Genomic DNA, 16,952 nt, shown 5'->3' with positions numbered 1-16,952 from the left:
ACTGACCGGTTCACATCGCCAGTGCTATCTCTGTAAATAGCATATGGTAGCGGCCCTGGGGCAGTGGTGAGTGTGAATGAGTGGAGTCAGCTGTCAGTCAGTGTTGGAGCAGAAAGGCGGAAGTTGTCCCTGCTCGGTATTGTAAATGACACAACTTGCTTACTGCAATACGTCAGCACCTTCTGATACACCCTCTGATGCTCTAAATACTCACTAGAGCTCTAAATGTGTAGTCATCAGCAGCTGAAAATAGTCCCCAACAAATGCACTGAATCCTTCTGTTTGACTAACATTTGCTTAAAAACACAGTGCCCAGCTGTTTTAGCAGATTACATACTATTTGTGTAGAAGTGAAATATTAAATAATTGTCGTACATCTTATGATGTTTGCAGTCCTACTTATCAGCTAAAATATCTGTTGCTACTTGTTTTTCCTTTTTTCTGTCAGTTACATCTTTATTGTGCTATCTCCAAGTTTCCCAAAATGTACATCATCCAAAAGTTATGATTGTGTTGTGAAATTCAGAGTTAATGGTGGCTCAGAGATCGTGTTTGTGATGGAAAACCATTGTGTACACATGGGTCTACACCTTTCCCCCGCATTCATGTAACAGCACTAAAGCAACACTCACTCAGGAAAAAACGAGGGCACAGCACCTATTTATACCAAATATTTAGGTGACACTGTTCATTTAAAAAAGCATAATTGTAACCATGTTGCAGTGTTTGGACCTGTTCTCCTCAACATGATGATGACGCACCTTTTATTTCAAGTAAAGTAAACATAACAAATTTGCTCTACTGAAATTAAAATTGCACAACTTTATTGGTCGGAAGTTTGAATTCTTACCGTCTCTTAAAGACAAAACTGTGAACTTTTCTTAAAATAAAAAGTCCTAAAACTTTCAATTGTCAAAATTAGAGTGCAAATCTTTCAGCTTATGAGGATGTACTCAGATATACAACACATTTTTTCTCATTCAGTGTAATTTATTGGCTTTACAGCCTCGAAAACTACACCTTTACCTCATTTTAGACGTTCCTGACAATATAAATGCTCCCCTGTTTTTAATTATATGAAACTGACATAAAGGTATCTACAAATCAAATTCCTGTTTAGGTTCAGGCTTGTTTATGGAATCAGTTTTACCAAGGCAGTGCTAAACAGGGCATGTTCTGACAATACAAGAAACACAAGAAAGTCAGTTAATGCTTTAGTCTTAACCGTAAATAATGTATTTGTTTGTTTGTGTTGGGATTAGTTTGTATTTAGATGATCTGTAACTGGAGTTCTCGTTTATATTTTAGTTACTGAAGCAGCTAAAGTAGAATAAGAAGCCCACTGCTCTCTGCTCTAAATATGACATTAGCTTTCTTTTCTGACGATGAAAGTAGATGAGGCCCCTGGATCACTTCCTTTAGAAACCATAAACACACACACACTCTCACACACTCTCACACACACACACACACACACACACACACACACACACACACACACACACACACACACACACACACACAAAGGAGGTGATCTAACTGCTCTGACAGGAAATAACCTTGATAACTAAAAGCGGCTGTTCCTCTTGCTTTCTTAAATGAAGAGGATGGTGATGAAGATGGCTGCTGTCTCTGCCATCTCTCTGCTCCTGCTCTGTTGCTTCGCCCTCTCCTCAGCAGGTACTGTACAATTAAACAATTACATTTCATTAAGTAGTAAGATATTATAATTTTAGGATTTTAAGGATTTTAATTTGACTCAAAAATGTAACCAGTATACATTTTGTAGGATCTTCATAAGCGACTTCCTGTAATGATTCTTAATGTTTATTTTCATAGGATTTTTAAAAGCAGAACCTCTTTTTAAAGAAAAATAATAATTAACTCAATAATTTGAACTCTATAATGGTGTAATATGAGTTAAATGAGGGTCATGTTTTCAGCACCAGAAAATTGATTTGCTGTTCTGTTACTTACATCGTGTTTTAATGACAGTCATTTTCCAGTGCATACTGTATTGTTTTAAAGTGTCTAACACATTTTAGAATTTGTCACTTAATCTGACAATTATTTTCTCAATTAATCAGTTTCTTTTTTTGGTCCCTAAAGTGTGAGAAAATGATGGTGAAAAAATGTCAGTGGGTGTTTACGAAAACCCAAGATGACGTCCTTGAATATGTTATTTTGTCCACAATTTAAAGAAACCAAAACATATTCACATTTATGAAGCTGGAATCAGAAAATTATGACTTTTTTATTCTTTAAAAGAATACTCAAATCAACCAGTCAATTACCAAACTAATTGGGGATTAATTTAATTGTTGTTAACTAATTCCAGGACAATATTTATTTTACATTTTACAAGAGTTGCTGGATGATCTGTAGTTGATCAAAATAATAACACTTTGAAATCATTTTAAAACTTTCCAAAACTATTGTAATTTAAACTCCAGCCATTACTTGTTTTTGTTATTGCATAAAAATGGAAATTAATTTTGTGTATGCTCAACTACACAAATTATGAAAGCAGAGCAAAAACCCATTTTCAAGTACAGGACAATGGTTTAAAAAACTACAGTTTTTGTTGCAATTGATTCAAGATAAACAGTAAAAGGGCTTAAATCTGCAAGATCACCAGATTGATCCTTTAAATTTGACTGTTTTATTGAAAAAAAAATCTCAAAAACTAAATAGTACAGATCCAAATTTAAGACTGTTTTCTAGCTCAGTAAAATAGGAAGTCGATTAATCACTGTGACACAAAAGGGGGAACCAATGAAATGTTCATGGAACAATATAAATGCTGCAGAGTTGAGGATTCAATTCCCACTTGAGCTGCTGTTAAAATGACATTAACAACTTCTATATTATGAAAAAGTTGGTTTACATTCACATGTGCGTTTGCGCTGACTGTACTTATAAGTATAAATGTCTTTTCTATATTTGTTTTTCCATCTACAGTCGATTTTTCGTTGTCTAAAAGGGGCCCTTGTGATTTCTGCCAGAAATAGACACGGGTTAGATGAGAGAAATCATGTTACCTGCAACAGAAATGCGCTGCTGATGTGGTAAAGTCGGTCTGAAATGAGGTTACAGAGGACGGACATAAGCTAAGCATAAGCACTTCAGTATAGGTGACCTACAGAAAAAGCATCAGACAAGACAGGAAGCAACAATACGATTCTCGCACCTAAAATAAGAAGAAAGAATACGTGAATATGCTAGAAATTAAATCACGTAAATGCAACAAATAATGGCCACGTTTTAGACTGTTATGTACAAAGTAACAAAAAATATTAACAATGATATAACTAAATAGATTTTTGCTGTTCATATACATATAAAACATAGAGGGTGGAAAAGTTTTATTTTAAATCCTTTTCATTTTTAGTCTTTCCTATCAAAAGCAAAAACTGGCCAAATGTGTAGTAAATTTGATCAAATATAATGATCAAAAAGCAGTTTTCAGTGTTGCAGACGAACATTTTGAGGGTTTTATTGTCTCTCATACTTTAAATGTCAGAGTTGATATCTGGCCAGTTTCATGGTTGTAGCCTCGGAAGGCGTGAAGATGTGGTGTCATATGAAGCCTGCTCGCATTCTTCTGTTGCTTCCTGGAATTACACTTTGTTCTGTGGTTATAAAAGACCAAACCGTCTCCGTTTAATGAACAAGAACTGTCATCTGAGATCCCAACACAGCTTTTATAACAGACTGTTTCTTTTGTTTTAAAATCATTCTCCTGAGATACACAAATTGAGTTAAATTATTCTCTCGTGATCACGACTTTATCATCTCTGTCACCAGATTATAAATACTGTTCATAATATTTCTGAGACTTTTATATCTGTTAAAAAGAAATGAGTTCAAGAAACTGACTTAGGTAGACCAAGAGGTACAGAATCCCATTATCCCAAAGATGATAACATTGAAGTTGCATCAAAACAGTGTGTCATATCTTAAGTAATCGTTACAGGGGAAAATGGGCTTAAAAGTCAGAGTGTGAGCAGACAGTTATCTTTAAGAGGGGGCATACTGGGTAATAGAAATGTCTTAAGGTGAATTTTGCGGTTTGACATGTGAAGCTGTTGCTTTTTTCCACTTCAATGACTTTTAGATTTAATGAATTGCATCACTGAATTCAGTTTGATGGAAAAAGCAACAACATCCAGTATATAACCTTTCTGTTTTGGGTTAGATGTGATTGTCAGAGATAGTGTAACAAAGACAGGAGAGAAACGAAAAGCCAGTCAGTGTAGTGGATCATATAGTATGCAACTGTTATTTTAGAGAACCCCACATAGCCTGCTTTTGTAGAGGTATACGTGGAGCGTTTAGATGACTTTTGATTAAAACTGCATAACCCACATAATCATGCCAGTAAGTAAGTAATTAGTGTACAACCCACATATTTGGGGTGGTTGAGATCACATGACCAACGGGCTGATAGAAGTAGTCCTTGTAAGGGGCCGTACACATGCCGCATCTTTAACAGCCTGGAAAACACAAGGTCAGGCACTGGGTACAGAGCTGAACTTCTCCCAGGCACTGTTTGTGTGTAGGCCTAATGTGCGTGGGACAGATGTAAAGCTCTGGCAGCTCTGCACTAAAATGATCAACTTCTTCTCCATATTTATCACAGACTGATATTAACAGATGAAGGGATTGTGATTGGATGGTCTTTGTCACATGACATGTGGAGCACTTTGGCACTCTAAAACGATGTTGCGCATAAACGTGCTCATACTTTTGCTAAACAGTGAACTGGAGGTATACATTGGCAACTAATGAACGTGAAAGCTTGCATAGTTAACTCTTGTGACAGTTAACAAATCTCACACACTGTGTTTTAAGGCAACTGGTATGTCGGTGTTGTTTCTCTGTCTATACTTTGTCTCCCCTTAACCGTAACCACAGACGGGGGCGCTATACATATTAACAGGAGGGAAACACTATCTGGCGCAGGAGCAGACTTTGACACAACACAAATATGGCTGTTGCAACTGACAGTTTAGACAGCTGCTGGTACTGATGAAGCCAGTTCATATGAATATTTGAGGGCGTTTTAAGAATTCGGAATTAAGTACATATTCCAACAGAAGAAATATGACATTTTTATGCATATTGTCAGCTGAAAGTCGAAAGCCGAAAGGAAAAAAACAAAACAAAAAACATAGTTATAAAATTCCAAATTGTGAATAATGAATGTAATCTAGTTCATTGCAAACTGAGCTAGCTCCTGTGAAGTGTGAACATGCACAACACCGCTCTGAAGCATGCGAGAACAGTTGCCCCCACATTTCTGTAACTGCAACTGAAATGGTGACTCTGTCTTGACTAATGACTGATGTGTGTTCCAAAGAAGGCCCTAAACCACAAATATGTTTTTTCTAATATTATATGGAAAAGTATTAGCATTCCACCTCATCACATGATGACTCATGTAACCATTCATTTCCTGTGGATTGCCTTCACAGAGAATGAAACTGTTTAGTTTATACTCTGTGATTGTAAATCAAAGGTCCAAGCCCTTCTTTTGTACACTGTCTCATTACGGAAAGTGTTACTGGCATTTTGCTTCAGAACTGCAGACCAGCTCTCGTCTGATCTTCACCTTTAGCACGTGGAAATTATGGTTGGACATTAAGTAAGACACATATTGGTTTTATGCTTTTCTGTGTGTGGCTTGTTAGCAGACTGTGGTGTGAACAGAGACAACAGGATATAATACACACATCAGGCAGTGTTCAGTGCAGTCAGGCTTTGCGACAAGGTGAAATGATCTGTGCAGTGCGGCTGCAGAGTTTCATTTGTGTACTTTTGTGAGTTTCAGATTTGGTATATGCACGGCGTAAAAGGTGCACACCTACACACGGGTGTGGGGGAAGAGCAGGTTAAAAAAAATACAAAATAAATGTGGCTAAATGTCTCGACACCTTTTAAAAAGCAATAATCTGCATCTAATATATATAAAGAACCTGTGATTGATTCCAAATGTCAGCCTGTTGTCATGATTTCTCGGATTTCTCAGTTTTATACAGAACTTTCGTCCCTCAGTTAGGGTTAACCCACACAGGAAGCATTTTATTTGAACCTATTTGCCTTCTTATTCCCTCAGTTTCAGCGTAAGTTTCCTGACAGTGGGTGGGGAAAGTGTTAGAAATTAGTAACTTATTAAATGTATCTGAAAATCTCACGGCATATAAGAGCTTCCTCTTTTATTCTTGAGCAAACAAAAGGAGGGAGGCAGGAGGTGGTGGGATGGTGTTGGTTGGCAGTGGCAAAACACACTCAGGGCGTAGTATTGCATGGGTATGGTAAAAAAGTGTAAGCCCACAGTAATCATGTATCATTCACCACTAATGTTTGACACTGGTCCAAACAAAGGCATGGACACACACACACACAAAAAAAAAATGTATTTCACATACCAGTTGTGATGATTGTTTGAGAAAGTCGCTCCTTCTCAATGCTACATTTGCCACCTGATTCTCTGAATTTCTCCACCTTTCTCTTTTGCTCCTATTCTAAGATTCTAAGGAGTGCAACCACTACGTCGCAACAGGTGGGAACTATACCGTGACTCTGAAACACGAACTGGTCAACTCAGAACGACTGATATGGAAGCATGGCGATGTCACGATTATAGATCGAAGAAAAGACAACAAAATTACCATTGGAAAGAGGGAGGACCTTAACGAAAAGGGATCACTGATGCTGAAAAATCTGAAGAAAACACATTCAGGGATTTACACCCCTGAAGTTTTCAACACAAATGGACGCAAATTACCAAGCTTGGAAGCTACAAATTTATGTGTATTGGGTACGTAACAAGAAATGTTTGTTATATTTCCATTGTCTGAAACCACTGGCACAGTTTTCATTATGTTACCTCATCTGTTTAATCTGCTCACATATTCACACAAATCATGTTTGGTTTAACTATTTCTGCTCTACTCAGACCATGTACCGAAGCCTACAGTGACGATGGAGTGTCTCAAGCCTAATAATAATAATAATGTCAAATTTACCTGCAAGGTGCAAACTCAGGTGAGAACAAAAGTACAATGTGTTGTATTTACAAAACAGTATAGGGCTATGTTGCCGCACATATAAGGAAACGTTTGTAATTTTGCCTTGTCAAAGTGAAAATCAAAATATGAAAAGAAGAAAATGTCTGATGAACATCACATCATACTGGATATTAATATTTCTGAACTACTTAGCTTACCCTTCCTTTGTGGTATATTGGATAACCAAATTAAACCCTAGAAAATAGCATGTGTACTTGAAAATGTGACTGGAGCCTACCTAATGTAATCCAGCCCAGAGTTTCTCAAGTTTTAAAGTGGCATGTAAGGTTTTACTTCATTCATTAATTACGTTGTTACCCAGCAGATGGAGGATCTCCACTATGAATGGCTCCAGAACAACAATGTGGTGGATAAGACGACAGACTCTGGAAAAACTCTGACACGAGTAGCTGAAGAGGTGGAAAAAGATTCCTTCAGTTGCAAAGTTTCCAATCGTGTCAGCCATATGATCAGTGCACCTGTTGAACAAAAGTGCTTTAAGCCCAGTGAGTATAGATGAGTGGTCACAACAGCCACTCGTCTCTGTGACTTTTTGCTCATATGATGGAAATCACGCAGTTTAATTAGAATTAGAATTGATACATACAGAACTGTATTATTAACAATTCCTCTGGATTAATCAGGCTGTTTGTTGGAACCCTGAATTTGAATTCTAAGGAGACATTTGATTATATTTCTGCCCAGACAAAAATAAAACTATATCCTTTTGGGGAAGCAAAATAATTTAGTGGGATAGTCACATCTATCACTTTTGAGCAAGTACAGTCATTCAGAGAGATAATTGAACCTATCACTTCTTGGGAAGCACATTAATTTAGTGGGATAATCACACCTATCACTTTTGGGGAAGCACAATAGTTTAGTGGTATGATCACATCTACATCTATTTTTGAGGAAGCACATTAATTTAGTGGTATAATCGTACCCAGCACTTCTGGGGAAGCACATTAATTAATGGTATAATCGCACCCATCACTTCGGGGAAAGCACAATAATGTAATGGTATAATCACACCTATTACTTTTTGGGAAGCACAATAATTCAGTGGTATAATCACACCTATAACTTTTTGGGAAGCACAATAATTTAGTGGGATAATTGCACCTATCACTTGAGGGAAAGCACAATTATTTAGTGGTATACTTGCATTTATCACCTCTGGGGAAGCACAGTAATTTAGTGGTATAATCACACCTATAACTTTTGGGAAAGCACAATAATTTAGTGGGATAATCACACCTATAACTTTTGGGGAAGCACATAATTTAGTGGGATAATTGCATCTATCACCTCTGGGGAAGCACAACAATTTAGAGGTATAATCAAACCCATCACCCCTGGGGAAGCACATTAATTTAGTGGTATAATCACACCTATAACTTTTGGGGAAGCCCAATAATTTTGTAGGATAATAACATCTGTCAGTGAATCCTGACATATTTTTCTTTCAGAAAACGACCAAATAATTGATGCAGGTTATCTGTTGCCTTCAGCTCATATATCCATCAATCACAAGCTGAATAAACCATATTAATAAACCCATCTGCTGGGAGAAGTACATGGAATCAATGCTTATTCAGTTTGTTTTTTCTCCTCTTCTTTCTCTCTCAAGAGCCCCTTTTCCCTGAAAAATTATTAGGAATTAATACCTGGATTTTCGTGGGTGCTGGAGGAGGTATGTTTTGTTCTCCTGTATCAGACTGTATCATGATTTGTCTTTAACTGTATATATTTCTCCTCATAGTGTACTGTTCTGTATGAGGTGCAGCTAAAATACCTTGGAATTATGATTAAAGGAATTACACTTGATTGAAATACGCAGTTGCTGATATTTGAACGTGTAATGCAAGTTACTACTATCCATCCTCATCAGGTATTGTTCTGGTGCTGATTATTGTCGTTATCGTTTACTGCGTCCGAACCAAACGGAGAAAACGCATGCAACTAAAGGGTACGCTTTTTGATTGATTGTTTGTTTGTTTGTTTGTTTACCACCTGGTTGTCATAATTCATGTAAAAAAAAAATGGTGATAAAATCTGAAAATCTGAATATCTGAAAATATACACATACAATAAATGGCTTTGTATTGAAGACCTTAGTTTAACCAGGAACATCAGACCCGTCATTGTGCTAATGTTCTCACTCAATAGAAGAGGGAGAGCTTCGTTTGGCATGGACGAATGAACAACATCATCAACATAGCCATCCTCCCGATCAACATCAACGTCAGCACCATCACCACCACCACCACCACCAGCAGCAGCCGGCCGGCCACACCGGTCCTCGCCAGCATCGCTCCAAACAGCTCCGCGACCAGCAGCGTCCCAGAGCCCCCGACCACCACGGTGGTCACCCTCAGCACGGTGGTCACCCTCAGCCCGGTGGTCAGCCTCAGCCCAGCCCCCGAAGACCTGCACATGTAGGAGACTGCAGTGGATCTTTGAAGGAGAACTCAACATCTTATGTAGACATCAGTGCGGCATCTGATCTCTACTTTTCCCTTTCTTTCAGGCCCCCCCCAGACCAGTGGATAACACTGATGATGAGCAGCCTCCTCCTCTTCCTCAGCCCAGGAAGAAAGCTCCGAAAACACCAAGAGTGTGACACCATGTGAGTGTTAGAGTTTAGAAAACATAATCCATCCTCTTTTGTCCAGGCTCATCTGCTCTCCTCATTTTCTTTTTCTTTTTGTTCCCAATTTACTTCTCTCTTCCCCTCTTCTCTATTGATGCATCATTCAAACTCAGCCAGGAAATACAGATTAAAGGCACTTCACTCCTCCATACGTCCGTATTAAACATCATGATTTCATCAGGGAGTGGTGAAAATTTGATCAAACTTAGAGTTGTAATTAAGTGGTTGAAAATCACTTAGAGCAAAGTCAAAGTTGTGAAAGCTGAAGTCAAACTATGAGTCTTAATAAGCTTTCAGTTAATAACATGATGAACAAACTTGGACTGCCCTAAGTCGTATAACATTGTATATCATTCGTTTTGTTATTTAGTCATCATAACCTTATAATTATATTTTAACTGTTTTTTTGTTTTTGTTTTCAACATAAACCACCATCTTACTATTACAATTTAATGACTTTATCATATGTGATAACAAATAATACTTTAAGGTCATGATGTCAAACTATTAGAGTGCTCTTTAAAAGGGTTATTTTTGTACTTCTGTTGTTTTTTTAACACAGGTCCTCTTCTTTATATATTTTGATGTATGTGTCAGATATAACTCGTCTCCTCAGAAAGATGTATGTGTCCAGGGACTCTTAACTTTCCTCTAACATGACTGAAATCAACATGGAAGGGAACAAAAATAATGACATCATAATTACATCTGTCGAGGAAGACCATGAGATTCCAGAAAGATCAGGGAAAAGCTGGTTGTTCCACCTTGAGTTAAAGGTTAAAGGCGCACTCCCTGATTTTGTGATAACCTCTTATCAACCCCTATATTCAGCAAGCAATACTGGGTGCTAATACAGAGTCAAGGAGCATTGAGTTTGATGAGAAGATTGATACACTCTCATGTTTATACACTGAATATGAAACTGCTGTTAGCCGCTGGTTAGCTTAGCTTAGCAGAGAGGCTTAAAGACATGGGGAAACTGTGAGCACCTACCAGCACTTCTAAAGCTCACTAATAAACAGATTTTCAGGTTTGTTTAATTTGTGGACAAACAGAAGTCTAAGAAACAGCAAGTCTTGGTACAGTGAACTTTGAAGGTGCTGGTATGCAGATGTTGTTACAATTTATTTGGAAAGAGCCAGGCTTGCTGTTCCGGTCTTTATGCTAAGCTAAGCTAACCTCACCAACTGATGGCTGTGGCTTCATATTTAACAGACAGACAAGAGAGTGGTATCAATATTTTCATCTACAGTAGGGGTGGGCAGATGGATCTTAAAGTATCAGTACTCTAGATACTATGTTTTCATTTTGAAAACTGATACTTGCATCAGTAAGATCGATACCTGAAAAAGGGATTAGTTCCTCTCTTACACGTAGCATCCAAACCTCTGACACAAAGCCAGAGTTCAGTCTTCTCAGAGAGGTTCAGAAAAGGAAAATCCAGTTACACAGTAGCCAAGTGAAATTAATATTTTAGTCAAATCAGATCTTCAGCATTGGTTATTGTTGCATTTTCGTACTGTAATATTGGTCATCAGTTGCTGTTACTTAAGCATATTTATGATTCGCCTCATAAATCATGACACCGCTTCTTCCCAAATTAAAAAAGCCACTTTTTAGTATCGTATCGTAACGTATCGTATCGTATCGTATCGTATCGTATCGTATCGCATCGCTATTGTCGACTCCAGCCCTGTATTACTTGGTATTGGATCAAAATCAAATTTTGCGGTATGGCCCACCCCTAATCTCTCTGCAAGAAAACAACTGAGCGTAGTTCCGTAAATATCAAACTATTCATTAAACATGTAAGTTATTTCTTTGGTATTTAATTTTATACGACAATTTTCTTGTTCCAGTTTCTGGATTTTTTTTTTTTCCTCCATGATTTTGTTTTCTACCTAATTTTTTCTTTTCAGACAGGCTGCAGAAAAGAATGTCATTTGAAATGTTTTCATAGTTAGAGACACATACTTTTACTGCAGAAAAAAAAAACTATTTTATGTACATTTGTAAGCAGTTCTTTGTAATCTCTTTTTTTATGTATTTGTGTTGTGAATTGATGAATAAAAGGAATGTTATCAGCTGCAATAGACCGAATCAAAATGTTTGTTGACAATAACGTTTGTGTAGTAAACTCCAGCGTCACATACGTACAATTAACGGCGCTGAGCAAACGGGGGCAAGAACCAGCTTAGTTAACAATAAAAGATGGTTACGTTTTGTTGTATTAAAGTGTACTGGGTAACAATAATAAATGGAGGAGCGTTCGGGTTTTTCTAATTTATCAGATTGGCCATGGACCAAAGAAAAGGACAGCTTGATCCCAAATCTAGCAGTTCAGTCAGGAACACTTTCGTCAGGGAAAACTTAATGTCCATTTGCAGTGTTATATTTGGTGGTATGGCTCTGTTCTGGGGCCTCTCTGCCTTTCCTTGGGGTGTATGCAGAAAGCCGCTAACGCGCCTACGTGGAAAGCATAAGGTGGAGAGTGCACACCTCTCTGCCCTTCCATGTGCCTACATGGAAAGCCTAAGGCAGGGAGAGCAGCAAAATTACAATGTAAATAAATCACATTTCTCTGCAAGTCAAAATAATTGATCATTGTCCACCCGGAAGTGATTGTTGTTAGCATGACATCATTTTGATTCGGTCTATAAATCACACAGACCTAACAAACTATGTTGCCATCATTTATGCTTTACTTTTGGAAACTTGCTCGTCCTGCAATAACATGAATAAATGTCATTCATGTGTTTATATGCAGTATTATGCTTTTTATTTATGTATAAAACCAACGTGCCAAAGCATTTACATCGTGTCCATCGAAGTATCTGCTGTAAAAATGTTGATTTGAAGTGTACACAGTGATGTCTTTAATAAATGGTGTCAATGCTAATGCAACTTTCCACTGAAATATGAGCAGGTTTCACACTGTGTCATTTTCACTTCTGCAGCCCATTGTTTTCAGGCTGAATGCACAGAACAATGCAGACAGACTGTGTGTGTGTGTGTGTGTGTGTGTGTGTGTGTGTGTGTGTGTGTGTGTGTGTGTGTGTGTATTTCAGTCATATATCCTGTGCCTTTTTGCTGAAAATGTGTTTGTGGTTTTGAGTGCGTTAGCGTTGCTGAGCTCTGCCGAGTGCAAGATGATTATCTGGTGTGTGTGTGTGAGGTTTTCCTGTACTAGCAGCTTCATTATGGCAACAGAAAATTACAAAATTTGACATCAAAGACATGTTTTATTCTGAAGTGATCTCATTTAATTTAATAAATGTAATGTATTTTAATTTTCTGCTCACTACTTCTGTGCCTCATTATGCTGTTACTCTACACCCACATTGTGCTGCTGTTCACTGATTTTCACACATTTCTTTCCCTCTTTGTATGTCGAGCTATTGTCATAGTCTCTAATATTAGGTGTGAGCAATTGTTTGAAATGTTGATTGCACGTTAATAAGACTTGTGAAATGGACAGATAATTTCCTAGAGGCATAAAAAGCGACAACTCTCCAGTTTTTCACACGGCAGCTGCAGTTCTTTGAGAAAGCTCAAAACAAACTTAACATTTTTATGTTGAAGAAATGTTTTCTTTTAGCTTGAGATTTTGCTCTGCCCTCTTCTTTATGAATTTGGCTGGTAAAAAACATGCTCAGCGTGTGGATTTTTTCATCAACTAGCCTCCATGGCTGGGTGGTCTAAAAGTTAATTTAGGACACTGTACGTAACTTTTTGTTAAGTACGTAACAAAATTCATGGGGCGCTAATTCATTAAATATCATACCAACCGTTGTATGAGGATATGTTGACACTTTGAACCTTAAATTAGACACCTTCTCACAATTCCTATATTTTATTTGAATCTACAGCGTGCAACTTAATTTTGTGTTGTTAGCCAACACAGGAGTCCAAGGTGTGTTTGCTCTTCCTGGGACGGTTAGGACAGTTACTCGGGGCAGTTTGTTGATTTCTATTAATAGATTTAGACTGCTGAGCTGAATTAATAGGTGTCATATAGGCCTACCTTTCAACCACTGAGTATATTTGAAATATAGAGACTTCAACTATTTAACTTCTTTTTCACTCTCAGGTTGTTGTTATTGACTTCTGTTAAATTTATGGCCTTCTTTTCGTACTAAAACTCTGCAGTAGTACTACTAGTGTTCTGTTCATGTTGATTTCTTGTTTGTTTCTTTTGTTTTATAAGAAATGCCTTTTAATCCAAATCCTCTGGTACAGCTTGATTCTTGTTTGGCAAAGTGATCTATTGGTTGCATTAAAAACTGTGCAGATTTATTTATAATTAAAATGTATGTTGGAAGAAACTTCAGAAACAGCAGCCAAACAGCATGGTGCATGTGCAATGTGGGGGACAAAACAAAGATTTTCTGATTTTGATTTCAACTCTGCATTGCCTGCATTGACTCATCGTGTCCACCAGATGGTGCTGATGTAGCTTCATGCACACAGGACCAATCAATTGGAATTAGATCTGTTCACAGCATCATTATCAAACATGCCAAAATAATCAGATTTCATGCAGTTTATGCAGATTGTTTGTGTAAAATATGAATTTTATATTTTTACTCAAGTATAATGTTTTCATTTTACAGGTTAGGAAAATTCTCCAACCCAAACCTCCTTTAAAAACTCAATTTATTATCCAAAAATATGAGTAATGATAGTGATAACACACATCACACTGTGAAAACACATTTAATTAATCAAAGAATATCATCCCCAACCTTTTCAAGGTGTCAAGTGTCATGTACAGTACAATTTCTTAAATCTGTATTGTTAAAGTTCTTTCTCTGAGGCCAGAAGGTGGTGCCATAGGTCCATTTTTTCTCTACTATAGGTCAGAATGTTGACCTGTACTGTTACATCACGGGTGGAGTTTAATCCAACTCTGTCTTGCACCATGCAGTGTCCAGTGTTATTTTTCAGCTGTTCAAATTTATTTGTTCTTAATCTTGATTTTCTGGAAGATTAATATTCAATAAAATTGTTTGTTTTTTTAATGTGCATGTATCTTTTTAAAGTTAATGAAATCTTCTTAGCTGAATTCTTCTTCAGCTTCTGAAATCCACTTTATTGTTTTCTGTTTCTGTGAAGAACTGATTAACTTCTGCAGATATAAAGATTTAATTCACTTTAAAGCCACCCCTACTACTTCAACTACAAGCACTACTACTACACAATTCCGATTGAGGATTGAAAAGGATTTGAATCCCTGCCGGTGTGATGTTGGGTTTAGATCCTGACATATTTCTGACTCTGTACATGATCACATGGTAAATAAATTCCAGGTTTATTTATCTAAAATGCATGATATCCTAGGTGTCTGGCCGTGACTGGTTTGAAGTGAAACCTGTCGGTCCATTAGGGCCAGATCCAGTGCCAAGAATCCCTGACCTGGTTAATGACTGATAGGAGAGTAGGGCAGTGAGATAAGACTGCATCCGGTGTGTGTTGGTTTGAACAGATGTTGTGTGAGGAACAGATGCTACCCTGTTGGGTCCACATACAGTAGTCGGCTACACACTTGTTTCTGCCACACACACGCACATTTTAAAAATAGGATACTCCAATGTATCACAGTAAATGACCTGTGAGGTTTTAACCTTTGACCCCAAGGTTACGATCCCAAACTTCTCAGCTCCTCTGGCCGGGTGGTGAACTTTGCCCTGCCCAGTGGGTCTGTATAAATACAGCACAGGGCTGTAGCTGACAGTAGGCATGTGGCAGGCTTGTTAAAGGTCAGTCTGTGGGACAAATTAGACTTATCCAACCAGTTAAACCAGCTTTGGGAAGCAATAGATATTAATGCATTTAATGCCAATTATTCTGAGGGTTAGATAAGAAGATTGATACAACTCTGGTGTCTGTCTATTAAATGTTTAGCAGGAGCCAGCAGTCAGTTAGCTTAGCTTAGCCTAAGGACTGAAAACAGGCAAACGGTTAGCCTGGCTCACAATTTAAAGGAAGAGTGTGTAGGGGGGATTTGGTGGCATTTAGCAACGAGAATTACAGATTGAAACCAGCTCAAACTTCTTCTGGTTAGAAGTCCTTCAGTGTTTATTGTTCAGGAGATTTTTACAGGGTGCCGAATAATCCACAGAGGTCTCTTCCTCTTCAAAACAAACAGAGCCATTGATTTAAACCGGAAAAAACACTGAATAAAGCACTTTCATGTTACAAATTTGTGTTTTTCCAATGCTGTTCGGTATGTCGGAGAGAAGCAGTCAGCCTAACACCTGCTAATGTGTGCTCACCTTGTTTCTCTGATGACTTAACATCCAGCGGCCAGTTGCACAAAACACCTTAAGTTGAGGTTTTCCTTAAAGTCCCAGTTAAGGTTTCCTTAAAATAAAATCAGTTCCAAAAAACACCTTCAGTTTTCTACCTAAACGTTTCCTTAAAAAGTTCACTTAAAGGGATAGTGCACCCAAAAATGAAAATTCAGCCATTATCTACTCACCCATATGCCGAGGGAGGCCCTGGTGAAGTTTTAGTTTTATCCCTTTAAGTATTTATGGTTTTCTCCTTGTCTTGGTCTTACACTTAAGGAATCCCTAGACCGTAGTAACCAAAGCAAGGTTAAAAACGCTTAAGGTACCCCTGACTCTATCTTAACTGCAACATGACTGTGAGTTTATGGTGATTAATGAAAAAAACTTACACACTCTGGGAAGAGTGTTCTGTGACCAGGAGAACCCAATAGATACGCTTTTGATTTTACACTATAGATTTGACTGAATTCATTTTTCCAATAACTAAGGAAACCTTTTAAGGGACTCTATGCAACTGTGTAAGTCCCTCAGTTAAGAAGAAATTACGCCTAAAGTGTCATACTTAAGGTGTTATGTGCAACCAGTCCCAGACGTTCCGGAGGTTTTTACCTGGAGCTGAATTGTCTCTTCCTCTCTAAAACAAACAGACCAGGGATTATTCATTTATAAACGTTGCATACGCACATATCGAGGCTAAAGGAGGTACACTTCACACGCAAAAGTTAAAACAGACTTGATGGGAGAAACTTTGACCCAAGCTCACAAACATTTTGGAGACATGAAATTGGCGACGCAGATGGTGAGGTGGAAGCCTGATTGTAGAAACCGTCAAATATTTTTAACACGAAAATGCAAATGGTCCTATCTAGAGCCAGTGTTTAATTTGTCTGTTCTGGGCTACTGTAGAAACATGGCTGTGCAAAATGGCGA

General features: G+C 37.8%; 1 protein-coding gene across 4 annotated transcripts; it reads left to right on the top strand.

Moving 5' to 3' along the window:
* Positions 1–1,607: 1,607 nt before the first annotated feature.
* On the top strand, positions 1,608–13,033 carry LOC126402056 (T-cell surface antigen CD2-like). 4 transcript variants are annotated; one of them, XM_050063743.1, is made up of 9 exons: positions 1,608–1,680; positions 6,533–6,823; positions 6,962–7,050; positions 7,396–7,579; positions 8,707–8,769; positions 8,968–9,045; positions 9,246–9,514; positions 9,607–9,705; positions 9,847–13,033. In XM_050063743.1, exons 1-8 carry the CDS (start codon positions 1,608–1,610, stop codon positions 9,697–9,699), a joined length of 1,140 nt encoding a protein of 379 aa, XP_049919700.1. In that variant the 3' UTR covers positions 9,700–9,705; positions 9,847–13,033. The 4 variants fall into 4 exon arrangements, with proteins under 4 accessions (XP_049919700.1, XP_049919699.1, XP_049919701.1 ...); XM_050063742.1 differs by having other exon boundaries at positions 9,843–13,033; XM_050063744.1 differs by having other exon boundaries at positions 7,399–7,579; positions 9,607–13,033.
* Positions 13,034–16,952: the final 3,919 nt, after the last annotated feature.

This window comes from Epinephelus moara, chromosome 15, assembly GCF_006386435.1.
Source record: "Epinephelus moara isolate mb chromosome 15, YSFRI_EMoa_1.0, whole genome shotgun sequence".
NCBI lineage: Eukaryota > Metazoa > Chordata > Actinopteri > Perciformes > Serranidae > Epinephelus > Epinephelus moara.
This window is presented reverse-complemented; position numbering and strand designations above follow the sequence as displayed.